This window comes from Mustelus asterias, chromosome 18 (genome assembly GCF_964213995.1).
Source record: "Mustelus asterias chromosome 18, sMusAst1.hap1.1, whole genome shotgun sequence".
Lineage (NCBI taxonomy): Eukaryota > Metazoa > Chordata > Chondrichthyes > Carcharhiniformes > Triakidae > Mustelus > Mustelus asterias.
This window is the reverse complement of record NC_135818.1, coordinates 53,857,289-53,874,278: the sequence shown is the minus strand read 5'-3', so window position 1 is coordinate 53,874,278 and position 16,990 is coordinate 53,857,289. Positions and strand designations below refer to the sequence as shown.

Sequence of the window (16,990 nt, the reverse complement as noted above, 5' to 3'; positions counted from 1 at the left end):
CCTAGCCTGTCCAATCTCTCCCTTAAACTCAATCCCTTGAGTCCTGCCAACATCTTTGCAAAAAGGATGTTTTACACCTAAACATATTCTCACCTTCACAATGCTGGCAAATGTAATGGTCACTTACCTTTTTGAAACTAAATCCCCATCATTAATTAGTGTACTAAAAACATATCTAACTTATTATACACCACTACATTATGACTTGTGAAGTTGTCAATACCTTTGCACTTCCACCCAAAGGTTCCCAGCTCCAGAATAGTGTTCTCCCTTGTTCCAACGCTCCTCTGAGGTGCTGTGAATCACGTAAGCGACCAAAACAGGCCAGCTGCTGAAAATGGTTGGGGATCTAAAATGTCCATCCCTGCAATGGTGAAAATGCTGCTTGCGCTGTCACTACCCACACCCTCTTACACACAACCCTTAAAAATGTCACACGATGGTAATGGGAGGCAGGAATCCCAGCATCCGTTCCCACCCACCTTCATTCCAGCATGGACAGAGATGTGAATATCTGGTCCCAAGTGGCAGCGATTTTCGTATTCTTACTGCTGAACATAAGAGTATAAAGCACTTTTCTTATATTCACAAAATTCAAATAGTTAGTTGTTTGAAATGTGATTTGTAAATTAAATTTATTTTCATACTGAAATCTTAGTTATTTCAATTTGCAGCATCTTATTTGTAGTGATATAGTACATCTTAAGTGATTAGTTATTGCAGTTTATGCCCAAACTGGTTTAGAAAAAAAAACATCTTGTAATAAATTCACAAATAGAAGTCAGCGCAACAGTCTTCAGTCGGACTCTATGCTGTACAGGTATAAAAGAGGAGGCGCATGTAAAAATAAGTAATTCAGATATATCCAGTTTTTGTCCTGAGTTTTAAATATGCTACCATATTTTTTTTGCGCGTGTAAGTTACCAACATTTTTTAATGCATAGAAATGTAAAATATTATAATTCAAATTTTTTGCTTGCTTCGTCAGCAATGACTTCGCCAATAGCTAAGGATGAAGTTGCTGCAGGAGAAGGGGCATTTCGAACGTGAAGAACACGGCTCCCAATAACCCCAGAACCCCCATCAAACACAAAGTCATCCACGAGATTGCCATCTTTGTCCAAGGCTTGGGCTCTTACTCCAGATGGCCCTCTGCAGAAACAGAGCATACACTTGAGGTTACTCCAGTTATAACATCATAAAAAAAGAGAATAACTTTAAAATCCTTTGTGGAGAGATTACATTTATTTCCAATTTAAAATATACTATATTCTAATCAGTTTATGATTTTACCAAACTATCAATTGTCCCAGTCTTCCTTTAGCGGAAAGCTGCTACAAAGTTGAAGCATCTGTTTACATCAAATCAGCAGTAAGATTTTTAATCTGAGCTATGATTAGGATAATTAATTGCATGCAATTTACATAGTCTCTCAAACTAACCTTGCAAGTTTTGACAATGAATATGCAACTCCATATTTACTAATAAGATAGCGATGGAAATTTAGCAAAATCATAAGCCAATATTAAAGCAAAAACATATCAAAAACTTGAACGTATAGTAAACTCCTTTTATGTAGTCTTGAGAAGCTCCTTTTCTCAATTTTGTGCTTCCAAATTTGGATTTATCCACTATGTTTTTCTCCTATCCCCTTACAGTTGGGACAGCAAGACAATTTGGGTCATACACTCCTTATACAGGTCTATAGTTTGGTAATGTGCAGCCACCTATCACAGAGAGTGTAGTTTTGGAGGTGGAAACATCACCTAATTTCTCTTCCAGAGATCGCAGTACTCCACCACTGTAAGCATCTACATTCATAGGAACATAGTAGCAAGAGATGGCAATGAGCCCTTTGAGTCTGCTACACCAGTCGTTGAGATTATGGCTGAGCTGTGATGTAACTCTATATATGTGCCTTTGCCTCATATCCCTCAATACCTCTGGTAAACTAAAATCTATCAATCTCAGATTTAGAACGAATTGATGTAGCATCAACTGCTGATTGTGAAAGATAATTCTAAACTTCCAACACTTTTTGCGTGTAAAAATATTCCCTAACCTCTCTCCTGCAGTATTTGGCTCCGATTTTTAAACTACCTTATGTAGTAGTAGACTCCCCAACTATCAAACAGTTTCTCTCTATCCACCCTATCAGATCCCATTAACCTTAAATTTCAATCAACTCGTTCCTCAACCTTCTAAACTCCAACAACTTGTATTTATATAGCACCTTCTAACACAACAAAATTCTAATTCCAATTCTGCGACCCCCCCCCCGACCCTCTAGACATTTCTCAGTATCAACCCTCTTAAGAATTTTATGTTTCAATTAGAACAACTCTCATTCTTCTAAATGCCAAGGAATATTGGAGTAGTCTAAATCCCCTCATAGGACAATTCCATCAACCCAGGAACCAGTCTAGTGAACCTTTGATTTGATTTATCGTCATATGTATTAGTATACAGTGAAAAGTATTGTTTTTTGCACTCTATACAAACAAAGCATACCGTACATAGAGAAGGAAAGGAGAGAGTACAGGATGTGTTACAAGCATATGTTTTTGTCATGTGAGCAAACTGAATTCATGGAAAACTGGCATCCGTGATGGTGGGGTCCCCAGGGAGAGGCTGAGATGGGTCATCTTTTCACTACTTCTGTCTGAAGATGATTGCAAACAAGTCTTGTCTTTTGCACTGATATGCAAGGTTGTCCCATTATTCATGATCAAGATGTTCATGGAGTCTCCTCCTCTTGTTCACTGTTTAATTGCCCATTGTCTTTCACAGATGTGGCAGGGATACAGACTCTGATCTCACCTTTTTCAGGTCTTAAGTGGACGACCTCACATTTACCTACCCCAAAATCCATTTGTTACAATTTTGTCATTTACTTAATCCATTCATGTTCCAAGACTATATCTTTCTAATTTTATGCTTCCACCTACATTGCTAATAATACCATCCATCTTTGTGAAATTGGCAAACTTGGATATATAATTCTCTATGACAGAATGCAACCTCGACAGTGTGAGCAGCTAGAAATTCAGTGAATGAGGGAGTTTGGTGGGAGAGGAAGAAGGTGTTCCTTTGTTTTTCTATCCTTTTCAGCCGCCAGTATTTGGTTCTTCAGTACAAGGAAAGAAATTTAATGGCGAGTAACTATTAAGTTATTCTATTTATAATAAATAGTTTGTAAAAACTAAGGTATGGCAGGGCAGCTTGGGAGCGTAAAATGTGTATCTTGTGGCATGTGGAGAATCATGGATGCACCACGTATGCTAGACTAACACATCTGCAGGAAGCACTACTGGGTGCAGAAGCTTGAGCTTAAGGTTTCGGAACTCAAGCAACGGCTGGAGTCACCGTGGTACATCTGGGAGCAAAGAGTTATGTGGATTGCATGTCTAGAAAGGTGGTTACACTTCAGGTAAGGAGCATGCAGGCAGATAAGAGAACCAGACAAATAATAGAGTCCCCTGGGTCAATCTTGCTTGCTAATTGGTTTTCCATTTTGGATATTGGTGAGGGGGGTCATTCCTCAGAGTAGTATAGCACGAGTCTGAGGCCTCACATGTGGTTCAGCTGCACAAGGGGAGAGAAAGAAGGGTGGAAGAGTAATAGTGACAGGGGCTTCATTAGTTAGGGGAACAGGTAGGCTTGAACATGACTCCAGAATGATGTGTTGCTTGTCAGATGACAGGGTCATGGATGTTACAAAGTGGCTGCAGGACATTCTTCTGCGGATGAGTGCACAGCCAGAGGTCATGGTCCACATAGGTACCAATGGTGGGAATAGGGATTGAGTCCTAAAGGGAGATCTTACGGTGCGAGGAAAGAAATTAAAAAGCAGTAATCTCAAGATTACTCCCAGTGCCACAGGTAAGCATAGGAACTGAAATGAGGAGGAATTTCTTCACTGAGAGGGTGCTGAATCGTTGAAATTCTTTACTCCAGAGAGCTGTGGCAGCTCAATCATTGAGCATGTTCAAGATTTCTGGACACCAATAACATTAAGGGATTATGGAGATAGTGCAGGAGAGTTGCATTGATGCAGACAATTAACTATGATTTAACTGAATGGTGGAGCAGGCTCAATGGGCTGAAAAGCCTACTCCTGCTAAAATAAAAGCAAAATACTGTGATGCTGGAAATCTGAAATAAAAACTGAAATATAAACAGAAAATGCTGGAAAAACTCAGCAGATCTGGCAGCATCTGTGAAGATGCAAACGGAGTGTTAATGGTGACGTTAAAGGCTGCTGATAGTGGCATAAAGGTAAGATAACAGAACATGTTAAGAGCAGAACCAGGGTCAGTGCTCAATCAAAGCAAAACGTAACAAGTGACAGATGGCCCTATTGCAAGGGTTGGTGGGGGGTGGCGGGTGGCTTGGGAAAGTATTGCATTAGAAAAAACAGTTAAGATGTAGGAGAGAGGTCATGGTTGAAGTTGTTGAACTCACTGTTAAGTTCAGAAGGCTGTAAAGTGCCTAATTGGAAGATGAAATATTGTTCTTCGTTTGTGTTGGGCTTTACTGGAACATTGCAGCAGGCCAAGAACTTGTGCATATGATGGCAAGACGCTGAGTTGAAATGGTAAGCAGCAGGAAGGCCAGGATCATGCTGGCAGACTGAGTGAAGACTGGGAAAGTTTTATAAACCAGCAGAGGATGAAGAAAAAAAATGAGGGAGAAACTGGTATGAGTGAAAACCAGCAAGAAAGTTAAAGTTTCTACAAGTATATAAAAAGGAAAAGAGTAGCTAATGTGAGGGTAAGACTGAGGAATTAATAATGGGAAACAAGGAAATGGAAAGACTTTTGAACAAATACTTTGTATCAGTTCACAGTAGAAGGCACAAAAAGCACCCAAATAATAATGGAAAAATCAAGAGGCAAAAGTGAGGGAAGAACTTAAAGCAACCACAATACTGGGAAAATGACTAGAACTTAAGGCAGACCTGTCCCCTGATCTGATGGCTTGCACTAGGGTCTTAAAAGATGTAGTTACAGATATAGAGAGTGCATTGGTTGTAACCTTCAAGATTCCAGCAAGGTCCCAGAGATTGGAAAATCACAATTGTAACACCTCTATTCAAAACAGGAGGGAGACAGAGAGCAGGAAACTATAGGCTAGTTAGCCTAATGCCTGTCATATGGGAAAGTGCTGGAACCATTATTAACCAGATAGTAGCAGGACATTTAGAAAACCTAATACTGTCAGACAGGGCCAACAGTTTTATGAAAGGAAAATAGTGTTTGACAAACTTATTAGAGTTCTTTGAGGATGTAACAAGCAGTACTTAAAAGTGAATAGATAGATTTTGATTTTCAAAAGCCATTTGTTAAGGTGCCACATTAAAGGTGAGTGTTTATGGTATTGAGGGTGATATATAAGCATGGTTAGAGAATTGGCTGACTAACAGGAAACAGGGTTGGGATAAATGGGTTATTTTCAGATTGGCGAACTACCTAATAGAGTTTCACAGGGATCAGTGCTGAGGCCTTAACTATTTGTGATCTATATTAGTGAATTGAATGATGGGATCGTATAGCCAGATTTGCTAGCAATACGCAGATAAGTAGGAAAGTAAGTTGTGAGGAGGATACAAGAGTCTACAAAGGGATTATGCAGATGGAGTGTAACGTGGAAAAAATATAAGATTGTCCATTTGTCAGGAAGATTAGAAAAACAAAATTATTTACATGAAGACTACAGAACACTGTAGTAAATAGGGATCTCTGGTGTCCTTGCACGTAAATCATACTGTACATGCATGCTGCCTTTGTAAGTAATTAGGAAGGCAAATGGAATCTTGGCCTTAATTGCAAAGGAGGTGAAGTATAAAAGTAGAGAAGTCTTGCTACAACTGTACAGGACATTGGTGAGGCCATACCTGGAGTGCGGCGTGTGCATGTATGTCTCTTCAGGAGGAACATACTTGCATTGGAAGTGGTTCATAGAATGTTCACTAGGTTGATTCCTGAGATGAGAGGTTTGTCTTATGAGGAAAGTGCATGTTCTCCCCACGTCTGCATGGGTTTCCTCCGGGTGCTCCGGTTTCCTCCCGCAGTCCAAAGATGTGCAGGTTAGGTTGATTGGCCATGCTAAATTAACCCTAGTGTCAGGGGGATTAATAGGGTAAATATGAGGGGTTACAGGAATAGGGCCTGGGTGGGATTGTGGTCAGTGTAGACTTGATGGGCCTAAATGGCCTCCTTCTGCACTATAGGGATTCTATGGAAAGGTTGAGCCTTATGCAGGGCAGGCAGCAAAGTGGGACACTGGCAAGGCTCATTCCTAATTGCTCTTGAACGGAGTAGCTTACTAGACCATTTCAGAGAGCAGTTAAGAGTCAACCACATCGCTGTGGGTCTGGGGTCACATGGAGGCCAGACCAGATGAAGATGACAGATTTCCTTCCCAAAAAAGAATGTGAATATGATGGGTTATTACATTAATTGATGATAGTTGTCATGATCACCAGACTAGCTTTATATTCCAATGAATTGTTTTTATGGATTTGAATCTATTTTCCACTCAGAGCCAGGGCTTCTGGAATATTAGCCCATTGGTACTTCCATTACACCACCACCTTCCCACTGAATGGCAAAGCAGGTTCAAGAAGTCAATTGGCCTACTCACTATTTTGTATGTTGTTACCCATTGTTTTTATCCTGGTTGACCTGTATTTGGCTCTCAATTGCCTGATGCCTCAAATGTAAAATTCTCATCCTCATATTTAAATTCCTTCACAGCTCACCTTTCCCTATCTCCAACACTAGGCAACCATAGAACCCTGTGATAACATTTTAAAAATCTATCATTGCCGACATATCATATACTTTTGCCCCATCAAATGTCCAGGGCTATTATCTGGAAATCCCATCCTAATCTCTCTGCCTTTTCACATTCTTTTCCTCTTTTAAGGCGGCATGGTGGCAGAGCGGTTAGCACTGCTGCCTCACAGTGTCAGGAACCTGGGTTCAATTCCGGCCTTGGTAGAGTGTGGCGTTTGCACATTCTCCCCGTATCTGCCTAGGTTTCCTTCAGGTGCTCCAGTTTCCTCCCACAGTCTAAAGATGTGTAGATTAGATGAATTGGCCGTGGTAAAATGTGTGAAGTTATGGGGATAGGGCAGGGGAAGAGAGCCTGGGTAAGAAAGTCTATCAGAGAGTCAGTGCAGACTTGATGGGCTGAATGGCCTCCTTCTGCACTGTAAGTATTCTATGATTCAAACCACTTTGATCAAAGTTTCAGTCACTGTTCCCAATATCTCTCTCTTTGGCTCAGAGAGGACTTGGCAGATGGGATACAATTTGGCAAAGTGCATCTCTGTGACTATCCTCTGTTTGTAAAAATAAAAAGCCGAATTTTCTTTGAATGATAGGCTGGAAAATGTTTGAATTCAGAGACACCCAAGTGACCTTGTAGATGAATGACAAAGTTAACATGCAAATACAGCAAGCAATTAGGAAGGCAAATGATATATTAGCTTTCGTAACAAAGAAAGTGTAAATGTAAAGATGTCTTGCTGTAATTATACAGGGCATTGGTAAGGCCACACCTGAGGTAGTGTGTGCAGTTTTACCCAAGGAAGAACATACCTGCCCTAGAGGAAATGCAACAAAGGTTTACTTCACTGGTTCCTGGGATGACAAGATTGTTCTGTGAGGACAGATTGAGTAGCTTAAGCCTACATCCCCTGGGCTTTAGAAGAATTACAAGTGAATTTGAAACATTTCAAATTCTTAAGGGCTTGACAAAGTACATGCTGAGAATTATTTTCCCTGGCTGGGAATATCCAGAATATTGAGTCAGAGACTTAAAATAAGGGATTGGCCGTTTAGGATTGAAACATAGTTGAAACAGGGAGCCCTTTCAAAAGGCTGTAAATCTTGGGAATTCTCTATCCCAGAGAGCTGCAGATGTTCATGGGTCAAGTATTTTCAACAGAGGTTGAAGGGACATGGGGATAGTACAGGAAGATGGAGTTGTAGAAGATCAGCCAAGATATCGTTGAATGGCAAAGCAGGTTGGGGGAGGGGGGAGCGGGTCACCAGTAGTTTGAAACTGAAGCAGTCTGTGTCCATATGCAGCAAGGCCATGACCATATTCGGGCTTGGGCTGATAAATAGCAAGTAATATTTATGCGACACAATGACCACCTCCAAGAAGAGACAATCTAACCATCTCCCCTTGACATTCAATGACATTAACAACACTGAATCCTCCCCACTATCAACATCCTGAGGGTTACCATTGACCAGAAACTGATCTGGACCAGCCATATAAATACAGTGGCAACAAGAGCAGGTCAGTGGCTTGGAATTCTGAGGTGAATAACTCATCTCTTGACTTCCCAAAGCCCGTCCACCATGTACATGGCACAAGTCGCGAGTGTGATGCAATACTCTCGCTTGCCTGGGTAAGTATGACTCCAATAGCACAAGAAGCTCAACACCATTGAAGATAAAGCAGCCACTTCAACATCATCCCATCCAGCAACATAAACATTCACTTCCTCCACTACCGACACAGAGTGGCAGCAGCATGTACAATAGAACAAGGTTCACTGCAGCAAATCACCAAAGCTCCTTTGACAGCATCGTCCAAATCCGTGACCTCTACCACCTAGAACATCAAGGGCAGTAGACACGATCACATGCAAGTTCCTCTCCAAGCCACACACAATCGTGGCTTGGAACTAAGGCTGGAATTTTCTAGCCCCCTCCACCATATGTTCTCCTACCGCAGGGTGAGTGAACCACTGAAACCTCTGTTCACATTGGTGGACTGGAAGATCTCGCCAGCATGAAGGGCTGGAAATTTTGGCTTATATCGTCATTCCTTCATTGTCATTGGATCAAAATCCTGGAACCCCTTCCCCGCCAGCACCAAAAGGATACCTATACCACTGGACTGCAGTGGTTCAAGATAGCAGTTTGCCAGCATCTTCAAGGGCAATTAGGGATGGCCAACAAATGCATGCCTTGCCAGCAAAGCCCACATCCCATGAAAGAATTTTTTAAAAACAGGCTCGAAGTGCCATATGGCTCACTCCTGTTCCCATTTTGTATGTTCTTATGTACAATTATGCTTCTGTGAACTGCCTTTGGATAGTTTTCTATGTTCAAGGCACTATAATTACAAGTTGTTGTCATTATTGTTGTTTCCAATGGAAGGTCAGAGACCTGATATGGTTAATCATGTTTCTCTCTCTTCACAGACGCTGCCAGAACTCCTGAATATTTTCTGATCTAATCAAGTTCCTTGTTTTCATAACTTACAATAGTGTCCCCTGACCTTCCTAATCTACCTAGTTTGAACAGCTTATCCACTTGGACTGAGTCTAATACTTATTGTTACATTAAAGATCAACTGAATCTTTTCAAAAGTTATGCTTTTTTGAAAGTAAAACGTCCCAGCTCTCTCAGGCTACTCTGTTAACTAGTTTAAGGATTCTCATTTATTATTTCAGTGGATTTTTTCTGATCATTCTCTAGAGTTTTAATATCTCTGTCTTGAAGGGGACCAAAACTAGTTGTGGCTTGCCAAGGCTTTGTATAGAAATTTTTAAAAATATACTTAATTGTCCTGACAAAGCATCCTAACATCGCATTTGTTTGTGATATCCTATTACGCTGGTCCTCAATGTCACAAGCACTTTATAACCCTTGTGCCACTCAAGCAGTCTTGAGCTTGCAACTCTGCATTGTGATACATTTCGTTGTTTCTTAAATAATTACAAGGTTCTCATATCTACAATACTATCTGAAAAGCTATTGTGCTGATTATTTAAGTGAAGAACTTTCTGATAAAGTATTACATTTATATTTTACAGGTTGGAACCTATATCCCTTGTTCAACTTTCAATTTTTTTCTGAAGTAATATTTCAGATTTGCCATTCCCATATCCTTAACTATTCCGCATACTTCTAGAAAAACATTCATCAGGTTGAAAAACTTAAGTTTCTCCTTGTAACTCGATAGTTTGCATGAGGGATTAGGCCTTATAGTTCTAATCTGCACCATCTCTTGCACTTGAATGTCTCCCATGGTTCTCAGCAATCAATGCTGAGCAGAGTACTTAAGGTATGTTTTAATTAGAGCCCTATTAACTCTGATAAGCTCATCTGACTTCTGCGTTTTACTGTTCTGGCCACGTAGTTAAACGTTTTATTGGTTTTGTCGACTGGATCTGTTAAGCATTAAGCCTACAAAGGCTCCCATGTCTCTGAAATCCATTTAACTTCAACGGATTCAGCATAGAAGCATATGTGATACACTTATTTTGCACTTAAGATAGATTGTTAAGGACCAGATCAGAAACTTCAAGGTATTTTATGAAGTTAGCTTAGACACTAACTTCTACTTTTGATTTTGGCATGAGGATGAGCACAAGGTGTTTCACTCCAGATATGATTCAAGTGACCCACTAGGAAGCTTTTATCAAAACAAACTTTATTTAAGAACAAAATTAGAATATAACAAAGAATTAACATAACTTTTACCAATTAAAAGACTTAAATATGACAAAATATAATTCTCAACAGCTAGCTATCTCTATTGTTCCAATTAATCTGCATCACCCATGGACATAAATCCCTTCTGTAGAACCAATTAGCACAGAAACCAAAGATGCTTACATGATGCTAGATTTACAGCTTTATAACACTTCTGGACAGAAATCCAGACAGCTGTTTTCAGAGAAGGATATATCCTCAAAACAGCAAAACATGAGACAAGTGAGCCTAGTCTCTGGCAGCTCCCAGTCTCCAGACTTCAGAGAGGGGGAAGGAGAGACTCTGCTCTCTCTCAACTCAAAAACAGCAACCAAACTTGAATATTCTGTATAAGCCTAGCTTCACCGCATCACATGACCATACCTGTCAATTGTCCCAATAAACCGTAGACTGCAAAATTCCAGGGGAAAACACTCAAAAACAGCAGAACAGCATTAGTTCAGATTAAAACAAACATTCTACCAATTAGAAGCAATTATGCAGCTGCAGTAACACAGTTGTGTTACTGTGCCAGTTGTAGACAGAACGGCTCTGAGTGCATAGAATTGCTATAGCTGATACTGCCCAAGAACATGACTCAAAGGCACAGTATCATCACAGGATTCAGACCCTAATATCCAATCATCACAATATATTTAATAATTTGATGAAAAATAGTTGAGTACTAGACTTAGTCTTTTTCCACATAAGAATGCTGTAGTTTCAAACACACTTTCCAGGTGAAACAGCAATTTACTTGTACTTTTTTTCAATGCACTGGGCGAGATTGTCCAGCCTCCCAGGCACATGTTTCTCAGCTGTGGACGGCGGCATGCTGTTTGTTGGTGGCGGGGCTCTGGTCCCACCGCTGTCAGTGGGATTTCCCACTGCAGGGACCCCATGCTGCCGGGACCAGAGAATCCTGCTGGTGTGAACACCCGGAGAATTCCGGCCACTATTTTGTAAGTGCTGTTTACAATGTAGTCTGTACATTCAGGAAACTAAGTGCAGACTGGAATCACTTTGTAGAATATGTTCATTCAGTCCATGTGCATCCAGTGGCTTGTCATTTGCACTTTCACCCTGCTCTCTGTCCTCAGCCTCTTACACTACTCTGATGAAGCTCAATGGAATTCCCCCCCTCCCAGCCACCCCAATCCCTGCAACGCACACCAAAGTCAAATCATTATGGTGGTGGCAACAAACACAAGGCAGCCAGAAATAAAGTAAACCAGAAGTGGTGGTGAAAACATTGGAAATTCAATGTGCTTCAATACTCTTGCAACTCACCTGGTGACATCGTTGACAGTGAGTTCTGGTATGTATCGCTGAAGCTGTTTCACTTGGGCAGCAATAACCAATCCTCTGTACAATTCATTTACACCAAACGCCACATTTTTCAATACAAGTTTTTGAACCCCCCTGGTAAAGATAAGACAGAGAAATGTATGTTTTTGATAATCTCATATTAATTAAAGATCCAGATACAAATAGGAATCCACTTTCAAACTTTATTGTACTAAGAATTTTATAAAAATGAATAAATTGTGATTGGCACAGTGGTTAGCACTGCTGCCTCTCAGTGCCAGGGACCCGAGTTCAATTCCAGCCTTGGGTGACTGTGTGAGTTTTCTCTCCGTGTCTGCGTAGGTTTCCTCCAGGTGCTTTGGTTTTTCTCAGTCCAAAGAGCTGCAGGTTAAGTGGATTGGCTGGAAAAACACTTCCTTAAAACCCCCGCATTGCCGCATCGCTTTATTAATAAACTCTTGTTTGGGTTTACATTCTGTGGGAGTGTAAATCATTGGAAAAATCAAAGATAACAGTCCACCAATCCTGACAGCTTTACGCTGCCTTTGACTAAACCAGAGCATGAGGGATGCAAACCAGATAAAACTTTTTATTATAAATGCAGCAAGGTCAGTTTTTATTGTCTCTGTACAGGCTGCTGCTCACATTTTCATTTCTTTGTAAAGTAACGTTTGATTTTCCTTTAAATTGCCCTTTAGTTTTCCAAGATGTGTAGGTTAGGGGTATTAGATATTTGGAATTATGGGGATTGAGTCTGGGTAAGATTTTCTGTTGGAGAGTCAGTGCAGACTCAATGGGCTGAATGGCCTCCCTCTGCACTGTAGGGATTCTTGAATTCTTTTATAAAATTTTAATACAAATGTGCGTAACACCACAGATCAGAAATGGTTACAGAAGGAAGTATATATGAACCCCAAGATCTATTCCAAGATCAAATGTCATTCAAAAATGCTCCATTTTTATAAAGATTAGCTGATGAACAAGTGTAATAAATGGTTTGCATTTATGAACTGGAGATCTAACATTTCAGTCACTGTTGGAGGATACAGTTTTAAAACTAAAATACTGCATTAATCCATTCATGTGTTAGAGATTCAGCTCTGGAATCTACTACATACCGATAGCTTATAGCATCTGTAAAATCACGCAGATCAAAGTCATAAACATTATAACCTTCCCGTTTAAATGCCAAAACTGCATTGGGTCCAAGCCAGACACTACCATCCATTCTGGGTGTAAAGTGCACACCAAGGAAAGGAAACCTTGGATCTGGAACCTATAAAAGAGAAAGACAGACAATTTAATGGACCTTAATAGAAATATTCAAAGAATCCTGTGGAAGAAACACTTTTCATTCGGATTGTTTAATTAAGTATTCAAATCTAAAAAAAAGACACAATTTCAAACAAACGGTTATGTTGATTAGATATGAGAGTTTGGTCGACTATATTGTGGTGATACAAGCCTGTTCATAAGCAATACATTAGCTACAGTTTACCATTATGGAAAGAAAAGCACTTAACTAACAGTGTCAGATTTGGTTTGCCACATTAGAATGAAATTCTCATAGATTTTCTTAATATATAATGGCATTCATGGTGCTGGTACGTTGCACATTTTACATCACTACGAAACAATTCACAGCAACAAAAAAAAAGCAGAACCTCAACAAAATAATGACATGTCTCCCACTCCACTGCCTTGTTTTTCAAATTTCAACGCTTTAATTTAACCTGTAAAAAGCCGATTTGAAATCAAGTTTAAAAATATCCTTTATTGCTTTCATCAGAGGGGATACAATTGAAAACAATAATAATTTTGATCAGGGGTCATGTGATGCAAGCACAAGAGCAGCTGCGTTTTTGAGCGCTCTGGTACTATACATCTTTTAATCTTTTTTTTATCCTGGTGCATAACCATAATTATTTGATCTTGGTGTGTATAATATGTGCTACGTTCCTGGAAGATCCTGGCTAACTTTTGGCGATGGGAAGCCGAGTTAAGTCAAGAAAGTCCTTGTTTGATTGAGGCAGTCGGAGACAACTGGGGTGGGGCCCAGTTTGCTACCAAAGAGAAGGAAGGTGGGGCCCAGTTTCCACTGGCATTTTTGCTTGTGAGCAGATTCAGGCTTTGGTAATGCCATAGGCACGACATGATGGGTGCCATTGAGAGAGTCGTTGCGTACAACGGTCTTAGTTCCCTAGCACATATTATTGGTGAACTGCGAGATATCCTAAAGAGAATGTGTGAAGTGGAAGAGAGGCCAGTCGTGGGGGCAGTTTCCTTGGTGGGGGCTCACCTCCATTTCTTGGAAGTCCTGCTGCATGCTATGTAGAATATCCTGATTGATTGGGGAGATGGGGCCAGAGAAGGAGTATCCGTGCACCGGTCTATTGAAGGGAGCTGGGGATGAGTTCCTGGCTGAATGCGAGAACTGGCTGCCATGCTTTCATAATCTCGAATTCAATGGAGCACATTATATCCAGTCTTCAAAGCCTGGGCTCGATCAAAGACTCTGACCACTGGTCTTATGTTGTCTTGTCCTCGTTCAGAAGGGCTGGAGGAGGTCAGATGTGAAGGGTCTTTGCTACCCACTGGGCCCCAGGTTTCTCTTTACCGGGCCTTCGGGATGATAATATGAGAGGTGCAAAGGCTTCGGTGGAATTCTGGATGGATCCTGGTGTTGCACAACAATCCTGTCTGGTCTTTTCAAACTCCATGGATAGTTATATATTTCTTTGTTCCCTTGTGATTATATTCCTAATTTCGTGATAGTCTTTTAACCTGACAAAGGTGTATTATATATGAGATTGGAGGCGTTTGTCACTTCAGAAAATCAGGATTGTCCATTTTTACTCTTTGATAGTATTCGTCCACCAGCGTGCTCCAAAAGTAAAATGAGGGAGGCCCTACTTTAACGTGCAACACTGTTTGCATTCAATCTTGGTTTTATGCTATACTAGGAGAGCGGGTAAGGGGTCTGCCCACTCTGCTTATGCCCAGACAGGGGTGAAGCCAGACTGGGACGGAGTCAGACCAGGGGATAGGAAGGGAGGGAAAAGGGGAAAGCTCTGCATCGAGGGGATGGGGGCTAGTGGTAGGGCCAACGATCGGGAAAACCTCCCGTTTTCTAGCCCGTTGGACACTGAGTTATTTTGTGAAAATTGCCTCCAAGGAGTTGCAGCCTCAGAACCTCTCCTTCTGGCTAGTTTGCAAATTGCAAAGAAACTATCCACACTGCCCTTTTCACTTCTCCACCCCAAACATATATTTAAATATCTGTACCCAATTACATCTGTATTCTATCGGAATTTTAAAAAAAAATATACAATCTCTTGTGTAGTTCCTCAAGATAAAATAAACTTATTACATCCACTCCAAATACTTACGGGATAAATATTTCCATTGACTAAATAGTGCTTTTCTGGTTTTAGCACCAGGTAATCTCCCCGAAAAGGCACGATACACGGCTCACTACTACAGCCCGATTTCTGGGATAGCCTGTCTGAATAAAGGCCTCCACATGTCACAATGTAGCTGCAGTGTATTGCAGTTCCCTGTTAAAAATACACACACACACATATACATAGCAATTTAATGGAATAAGCATGCATCATGTGAAGAAGTGTATTAGGATTAGATTTATTGCTAACCTTTTCCATGTGGCTCTTTTAGTAAGATCTGAATTATAAAATATATATTTTTTTTAAAGTAAACACAGCTGATTGAGGAAGTGAGCAGCTGTGCCATAAGGAGCAGGATGGTCCCAGCATTAAACTTAGGTAACAAATATATAGAGGAGAAATCTTGGAGGAAAAGAAATTGAATACAATGATAGAATTTTGACTCAAAGTGCACATTTTCTATAAAGGAGGTACATACCACGGCTTGACCTGTCTAGAAAACTACTGAACAGAGAACAAACACAGGATAAATGGCCTAAAATGTAGAGGGACACATATTGAAAATTTGCATTACCCTCCATGTCTTTAGTCATTGGTCTTAGACTAAGTGCCAATAGTTCCCAAGTATCGTCAAAATTGATAATTTCTTACATAAGAACCAAGACAGTGGACAAAAACTATTCCATTACAGAAAATCATCTGGTCTCACTTCTGCAATGTCAACTACATCTGTATTGACCTTATTACTCACTTATGTCTCTGTCCCCTCCAGTAAGCTAATAGTGCGTCCAAAGATGTGGAGGTTAGGTGAATTAGCTATGGTAAATGCATGGTTACCGGGGCGGGGGCCAGGGTGGGATGCTCTTTCATTCAAAGTTGCAATCTTTTTTGCTCTTTAGAATCTGGATTACTCAGTGTCCTTCTGTCACCCCAACATCTGTGAAAGTGTACCCCTGCTCTCCGGAAATTGCTGCCAAAAAACCTCCATTTGATTTAATTTTATTCACACTTTCAAATACTTCCTCAAAACTTGTCTTTGTTACATCCTTCGCACTGTAAAGCTACCAGGATGTTCTGCTGTAAGCATTGCTGCCTCAGTGCCAGGGACCCTGGTTTGATTCCCAGCTTGTGTCACTGTCTGTATGGAGTCTGCACATTCTTCCTGTGTCTGCGTGGATTTCCTCTGGGTGCTCCAGTTTCCTCCCACAATCCAAAGACGTGCTGGTTAAGTGCATTGGCCATGCTAAATTCTCCCGCGGTGTACCCAAACAGGCGCTGGAGTGTGGCAACTGGGGGATTTTCACTGCAACTTCATTGCAGTGTTAATGTAAGCCTACTTGTGACACTAATAAATAAACTTTAAACTTCAAAAGCTGTATAAGTAACATCTCAGGAATTATCCAAAATAAAGGTCAGACAATCTAAATATTTACAATCAGGAGTGCAATATTTTCCAATTTCTGTCAACCAGTGTCAGCATGCAGCATTCCCAAGCTGGGTGTGTCGGGAATAAGTAGATGTAAAGCTCTAAAGTTCTGCCTCAACAAACTTTTCAACACCAACCATATGAATTTTTTCACTCCCTCCATCTCCATTCAATGAAATGGACGACACGCGCTGAATTATTAACAGTTTATGATTTTTTCCTCTTGTTCTGAGACCTGGATAGAGGGTTCTCTAAATAATTTCATGCAAACGTTTTGTAGCCAACAAAAGGAGTCTCGACCTAATTATGAGTAGCATTCATATCGTGGTCTCAATGTCCAAAAGTAT

The 16,990-nt window shown here is 40.6% G+C and overlaps 1 protein-coding gene across 4 annotated transcripts in view; it reads right to left on the bottom strand.

Moving 5' to 3' along the window:
* Window positions 1–604: 604 nt before the first annotated feature.
* Window positions 605–16,990, bottom strand: part of l2hgdh (L-2-hydroxyglutarate dehydrogenase) — a 34,710-nt gene continuing 18,324 nt past the window's right edge. For 3 of the 4 annotated variants that reach the window (XM_078233959.1, XM_078233961.1, XM_078233963.1), the window contains 4 exons: window positions 15,203–15,370; window positions 12,932–13,089; window positions 11,796–11,927; window positions 613–1,152 (listed from right to left, as the gene is read on the bottom strand). In XM_078233959.1, coding sequence (XP_078090085.1) covers window positions 957–1,152; window positions 11,796–11,927; window positions 12,932–13,089; window positions 15,203–15,370 — 654 coding nt within the window. In that variant the 3' untranslated portion in view covers window positions 613–956. Of the gene's footprint in view, window positions 1,153–11,795; window positions 11,928–12,931; window positions 13,090–15,202; window positions 15,371–16,990 lie in introns of all 4 variants that reach the window. The other variant, XM_078233960.1, reaches the window with a different exon arrangement.